The following is a 7,217-nucleotide window of genomic DNA, read 5'->3' as shown; positions in this document are numbered from 1 at the left end:
CTTTAGTGTTTAGGATTATTATGTAAGAATAAAAATACTTAGATATCCATGAAAAAATTATTGATTGTTTTCAATAGTAAGTACTTAAACAAAATGTAAATCGTGGTCTTTGAAGTGATAGGATTATTTATTTTTATTTTAGAATCATGTATTATTTTATCATGTTCATGTCAAACATGTTAAATATATTACATACCTATTTTGAATATTAGGTACTAGGAGCAAACAGTACAAACACTTGAATGATTATTTTTAATTATATTTTATATATATATATATATATATATTGTTGATGTACATATTTATATTTTATAATATTTATCGTTTAGTCGAACATTAATTGATAGTTATCTTATGACATCATGAACAATACATTTATTAAAATGGTAATCCAGCGTACATTTTTTCTTGGAAGAAGCATCCGTCATTACCTCTTGAAATCTTAAAAGTTCCGTGATAACCCCAATCCGTACCAAACGAGTTGGCTGCCAACCAGTAAGGGGAGCCGTTTTCTTCACCCCAACCGAAAATCTTTACACTATGGACGGTAAAGAAATCGACATCTGACTGCTCATCGTACTGATATACACCTTGAAAGTTAAAAAAAAAAATGTATTATAAAATGTAATTACCACAAAAACGTAATATCGTATAATTTACATACCAGATTTGTAATCAACTAAATCTCTGTACATATAAAACTGAGTTGTTATCGGGCCGTTATCAAAAATTTCTTTCATAGCCATGTAAGGAGATACTTTATAATATTTACCTATAGTTATAAAAACAATAATGACTAAGTACAAGACATAATATAAGTATTGGTACATTATCAAAATTAAAAGCAATTGACAAGATATTACATGTTTTGCTAAGATACGGCTGAAACATTTACTGTTATGATATAATTAATTCAACATGAATGATAAATTCATGTATTAAATAGGTAGACGATTAAAGTGGAACTGAATTTACTACCTATACTGTTGATAATTGTTTTAACATTTTATATAAACAGTTTCAATCGTAACATGTAAGTATGCATGAAAAAGTAAAATACAGAAAACATATTTAAAATGCACTGCGTATATTAACAATATAAAGATATCTTAAATGTAATTTCTGTAAATTTGGCAGTTTGTTTTTATTTTTTAAAATAAATAAAATTCTAATAGCAACTATACATTGTTTCAAATGTATGATAAAGACATGTTACATTTTTAAAAATCTTTTTTTGATTCAAACAAGTACCTACTCTATTATTTTCAATGAATTTATAAATAAACGTTTTTTTTAAAGGATTTATATGATTATTGTTCGATCATTTGTTGATTAATTATTTTGATTAATAGTTAGAATTTTACCTATCTAAAATATAATAATCAATTTGAGTTAAAATAGAAAAAATACGAAACACAAATAAAACAAAACAATAAAAAATCACACAAATCAAACTATGTACGATCATATTAATATAATTTATAATAGGTATACTGAATTATAAATCTACCCCTGTAAATATCGGCTCTGAACGAAGTGTAGTAATTTGGGTTATTACACTTTTTTTCACATGTTGGTGTTTCCTCTCTGTTAAATGTCGTACAGCTGTGTCCAGGTGGTTTTTCGTTTATTAGTTTACATGGTGGGATTGTATATGGTTGACAACCCTAAAAAGTAAAATCTGATTATTAAAACATTTTTCTTGTCATTATTTCTTAATTATTGTTCATATTAGTTATATCTATTTCTTTTAATACACTTTAACCATGACGCCATAGTATCAGTTTGTATATTTCTTATTCTGGTATACATTCTGTGTTCTAGTGACTGATGCTCCAATTCATTCCCAAGAAATAGGGGTTATTAATTATTACTACAATCCTACTTGAAAGTTGAAGCATTTGATCAAATTATCAGTCCTTCAACATCATTTTTTTGTCGTCGGCCGTCACCAATAATTTACCGAGATACAGAGTAATTAATTTATGTACGATTTAACGTGTTTTAAACAAACAGGTCTTAAATTTATATTTTAAACTATACTACTCTAACTTAAATTACTATTTTCACCAAACTAACTTCTAACTAACTAAGTTAGAAATAAATTTGGAAAATAATAAAACTAACTAATATTCCAATTTAGATAGTTTTTGTATCAAAGTAATTTAATTTTAACTTGTTGAAAAACAATGACTAACTTCTCCAGCTTATTGAAAATTAATTTGTTGATAAAAACATATTATTATGTACTAAGCTTACGGCTGTAGGTTCATACAAAATGTTCTTTAATGTTTAATTTAGTGTCACGTTTTTTAAACTGTATCACTAAAAAGGATAAATCAAGAGATCATAAATATAGGATAGAAAACCAATGGGTTTACATTCAGAATCTAAAATTATAGCGTTATTATTAAACACCAAATACATTTTAATTAATAAATGTTTAATTAAAATTTTAAAACAAAATGTAAAAATGTTTAGGATGAGAAGTTTATTTCGTTTAATCATGGTGAGTTTTTCTACTATGAAATCAATTGGTAATTTGAAAGTTAAATACTTTGTATTCAAATCGGTATCTAAACCTATAGTATGGTTTGAAAGATTGACGTCAAATTAATATTGTTTTGTATCATTATTTTAATTTTTAAATTCCACATATTCTGGAATTGATAATTTGTCAACTTTATAGTGACATTGAATTTATGTGTGAATATATTGAGGAGTGACTATAGCAATAATTCCGATGGCTAGCAATAGATTAATTAAACGAAATATGGGTATAGAATAATACCTGGTTAGAGTTATATTCTCCACCTGACACAAATCCATGTCTCCTGTAAAAGTCCCACGACTCGAATAGTGATCCACCATCACATCCATATCCACACAAATAACAGCAAGAAATTATCTGTTGTGCAGACATTATAGGATTTTTTGTGCTGTTGGAATGGATACATATCCTATCAGACGCTGCAGAAGCTGCCGCTACAGCATAACTCGAACGACAGTTTCCTTGATTGTAAATATGACCGATCGATGGACAATTTGGCCATTTTTTCCTCGAGTCGAAATTCGTTGGTAGACCATTTGTAAAATAAACACTATTGCCTCCTCCACGTAGGTTCGACATTGTATCACTTTGGCTGTTAATCGCTAGTTCTGGAAAAACCTACTCAAAATGTGTGTTATTGTAAATACTTTAAAATATATTACTTTTTAAAAACCTATTAAAATAAGAGCTAACCTTGACACGATCGTCGTCATCATATTGGTTATTCGATTTAGTTCTATCCCCGGTAGCATACGCAATAATAATCAAAATAAATACCAATTTTAAAATCATTTTTTTTAAAAATTAAAATAATACAAAAAAGTTGAATTTCAAAGTTACAACGCTACGTTGTAAAACTATTCAGGAACAGTTGCAGTCATGTATAACCAAATAGTTTCTAGAGTGGCCCTATATAAAAAATAAAAGATTACTTAGTACTTATGAAGTATTTAGGCCGCCTATTAAACTTTTCAAATAGGTTTTATACTACGAGAAATATTGATTACCAGAATACATATTACTATCGTATTAAAGTTATCATAATTGTTTGTACTGTCTGATGTTGAATATTGAGACAATATACTTTTAGTTTTAAAATAATAGCATTATAATAATGGTTTTATCTTCCTATGTATTGTCTACAAGTAACTTCTTAAAGTACAAGTGTGTAAATATTTGTTACATACGAATTATAAAAATATAAGTTATTTGAATAATAATTTATTATTTGCATTCCTAATCAGGAGTATACTCCCTATAATATAAGTTATTGGTATTTAATATTGGTATTTCAAAAAATATATATTTTTATAATAATGAATGTAGAAATGTGAGCTTGTGAAAACAATTTTTTTAGTTGATGATATCCTGTGAATTATAAAGGCAAATAATTAAGAATTCATTACGAAATTAGTATGTTTTTAAAATTTAATTAAGTTAGTCTCGTTATTCGTGATATTTTAGTATATAACATTAGTTTGTACCGTGATTCCTGATTACCTTGGTTTTAGTGGAGGTAGTGAAATTATTCCAGTTTAACAGGCAGATGTTTGTTGTCAATATTTTCTAATTAGTCTTATATTAAATTTGTTAAGTTTATTACAGTAATGTTATAAATTTATCAATTGTAAGGAAATCTGTAGTATTTCGAATTGTTTTGTTCTGTATTAATAATTGTAAATCTTTCATTACCTTGTTATACTGTTTTAATTTTTAACCTTTTACCTACTTAAAACTTTCTAAGATAATTTAAAAATTCAACTCGCTCTGCTGTATAGATTTTGAGTGCATTTCGTAATTAAGTAGGTCCCTGAAAATTGTAATGGATTAATTCAATTTGTATTCAATGATGAATCATTATACCTACACTAAAAACAATTCTGAACAGAGCCATATTTATAGTAAATATATATGTATATTTTTATTATTCTCGGTACAGCTTAGCTTACAAAAATATTTAATATTATGTAACATACAAATATAGATACATTGGTTTTATTATATTGAACTATACGTATACATATCTTTAAGTAGTAAGATGATTTTGTTTCCGTTGTTTTGCCATGGGTTCAAAAGTTCAAAGAGGTTGTCTTAAGTTCCTAGACAACTTTTGGCTTCTATTTGGTTTCAGCAGTAAGCAATGAGGTGATTGAGTGTAAGGGGTTCACCACGAGTTAAGCATAGTGTTTGTTTTTCTTTTCATATTAGATGTCCACGAGACATCTTCGAGTGACCTGATAATATATCTATATTAGATGATGATGCCTAGAAGTTATTTATTTTTCTACTAATAATTTGAAAAGTAAATCTAATTTTAACCCATAACTATCAAATATTGCATCATGTATCCAGTATAATCAAATGTTTCTTATAGTTCTATACATTGTGCTAGTAAGATCTCAACTATAATATGGATCCGTGATTTGGAACCCATATAACTATATCAATTACGTTAAGTTGAAAAAATTGAACACATTCATAGGCGTTTATAAATTATATGTGTCCTACGATGGAAGCTGGGCAGACAGGATGATGAGAAGATATTGCTAATGAACTCAAATTTAGAAATTTAGAGTTATGATTGAAATTTATTGATGTACTATAAATTTATAATCTTATAAATGAAAAAAATAGACTGCTCTGAACTTTAGGGTCGGTACCAACTAATGTGCCAAGGTCGGTTCATGTGCTTCACATTGCTACCTTAATTCTATACACCAACATTCTGTGGTAATTATAGGATTAATCCACCATTCAATGGTGCATAAAAATCATGCAATGTGATAAAAGAAAACGATTTATTTTATGATGTTCAAACCAAGTTGAGGTTAAAATGCTTATAATAGATTTTTTTTTAATAGTTAAAAGTGAATAGAATATCGAATTTATATCAAATAATTAAAATTATATTATAAATAGTTGAATTAATAATCACTATATTATATACTATTTTATAAAAATAGATTTGTAGATAAAATGTATTTGTAATTTTTAAAAACTTACATACTTACACATAATATCTACAGTAAATTTTATTTAATCTAATTGTTTGTATGGCATCTTGTATTTTTTAGGATAATTTCATCTGAATTTGAAAAATCAGAAACGCCGTAATTAATGTAGCAATCTTAAAAAAAAAATACTTTTAAATTCGATTAACAATGATTATTTTTATTAAATTGAAACATACTGATCGCAGACTTCGGTAGTTCATTTCAAAAATATTGCAAGGCATGAAACTAAAATCTGCATGTAACATATGTAAAGAAGCATATTTTATCTGAAAATAATATGTTATCACTGGACTGAAAATTAAAATATATAGTTATTTATAAATTCAACGCGTTCCGTTATTGTTTTAATAACAATACACTTTAAATGACATCATTTCACAGCAAAATGAAATTAATTTTTAATTAATACGTGTTTTAATAATTTATTTTAATTATGATTATAATTCATTATAGATACAGGATAATTATTTGAACAGTCATTAAATACACTGTAGAATTTTTTGAACAATTTGTAACAGAAATTCCAACATTTTATATTGAAATATGTTCACTAAATTATTCTTATATTTTTTTGTTGGTGAAGTCACTATATAGCTTTAAGTATTTCTAAATTAAAACTTATATTACTAATTGAATACTCTTCTAAAAATAATTATTTTATTTTTTTGTTACTCAATCTTACTTTATATTTATAATTTACCTGTCTGTAATCTGAATTGAAGTTAATGCTAATGGAACTCAAGACTTTTTGTGTTTTCAGTAGCTAATTCAGATAAAAAAAAAATTATAACAATAAATTAATTAGTATTTTATATAGTCTAAATTATTGAAACCAGTTAAAATTCCCAAGAAAAATTAATCTTGTAAAAAGTACCCAGTCCTTAAGCACTCGGAAAAAGGATCTTTGAGTGTAAAAAATTTATGTAGTTATAATATAACATCACATTTGTATTAAATTTCTTTAAAACGAATACAATCAACTAGAAAAGTGTGTGTCTAGATTTGTTGAAATGTTTGAAGGAGTTCGGAAAATAAGAAATATTCTTAATTCGGTTACTGCGTAACTGAGAAACGAAGACAGTAGAAGACGATACGACAGTTATATAAGTCCATAATTATTGTTATTTTTGTTCATATTTTTTTTTCTTGGAGAATATATAGATAAGATTATAGATTATTTAGAGATTTTATAAAAAATGCACCGGAAAGTGCCCACCTCTAGTTTGCAGTTTTTCGACATGCGGATCACTTCAAACATCCAAGAGGCGCTGAACAAGGCATTGATGAAGTAAATGGACATTCGCAGTGAGTTCTTTTGATTGTATCCGAACAAGTATAGCATGAACTCTTAGAATACGATCTCCGCGATCGTGCACACGATAAACGCGACAATGGTGACACCGAACTGGTGGCGGGCCAGTTGGACTGCCAATTGTCTGAGGTCATCCCAATGGCCACGGTACGTCCGCCATTCAGCCACCGTGGTTAGCCGGCCGTTGATGTCCTGAATGGACATTCGGATCGTGTCCATCAGGAACACGTACATGAACAGCGGCACCTTGGACCATACGTTGTACACGAGAATCATGCCGTACTCGGTCATCGTGAAGTACACGAAATCGGTGTCCAGATGGAACATAGTGTATCCAGCG

The 7,217-nt window shown here is 27.6% G+C and overlaps 1 protein-coding gene across 1 annotated transcript; it reads right to left on the bottom strand.

The window, feature by feature from the left end:
* Nucleotides 1-277: 277 nt before the first annotated feature.
* On the bottom strand, nucleotides 278-3,494 carry LOC111036568 (cathepsin B-like). The gene is made up of 5 exons (XM_022318631.1): nucleotides 3,245-3,494; nucleotides 2,792-3,169; nucleotides 1,511-1,667; nucleotides 665-772; nucleotides 278-590 (listed from the first exon to the last, which is right to left on the bottom strand). The coding sequence occupies exons 1-5, from the start codon at nucleotides 3,341-3,343 to the stop codon at nucleotides 379-381; spliced, it is 954 nt and encodes a 317-aa protein (XP_022174323.1). The 5' UTR covers nucleotides 3,344-3,494; the 3' UTR covers nucleotides 278-378.
* Between the last annotated feature and the right edge of the window lie 3,723 nt (nucleotides 3,495-7,217).

The sequence above is a fragment of the Myzus persicae genome, unplaced genomic scaffold (assembly GCF_001856785.1).
Source record: "Myzus persicae strain clone G006 unplaced genomic scaffold, MPER_G0061.0, whole genome shotgun sequence".
Lineage (NCBI taxonomy): Eukaryota > Metazoa > Arthropoda > Insecta > Hemiptera > Aphididae > Myzus > Myzus persicae.
This window is presented reverse-complemented; position numbering and strand designations above follow the sequence as displayed.

Excerpts from the sequence above, each read along its gene's own strand:
- LOC111036568 (XM_022318631.1), bottom strand. The coding sequence starts at position 3,343 with ATGATTTTAAAATTGGTATTTATTTTGATTATTATTGCGTATGCTACC. Across the intron at positions 773-1,510 it reads CAGAGCCGATATTTACAGGG|GTAAATATTATAAAGTATCT; the intron begins GTAGATTTATAA and ends TTATAACTATAG. Across the intron at positions 591-664 it reads TTTAGTTGATTACAAATCTG|GTGTATATCAGTACGATGAG; the intron begins GTATGTAAATTA and ends TTAACTTTCAAG.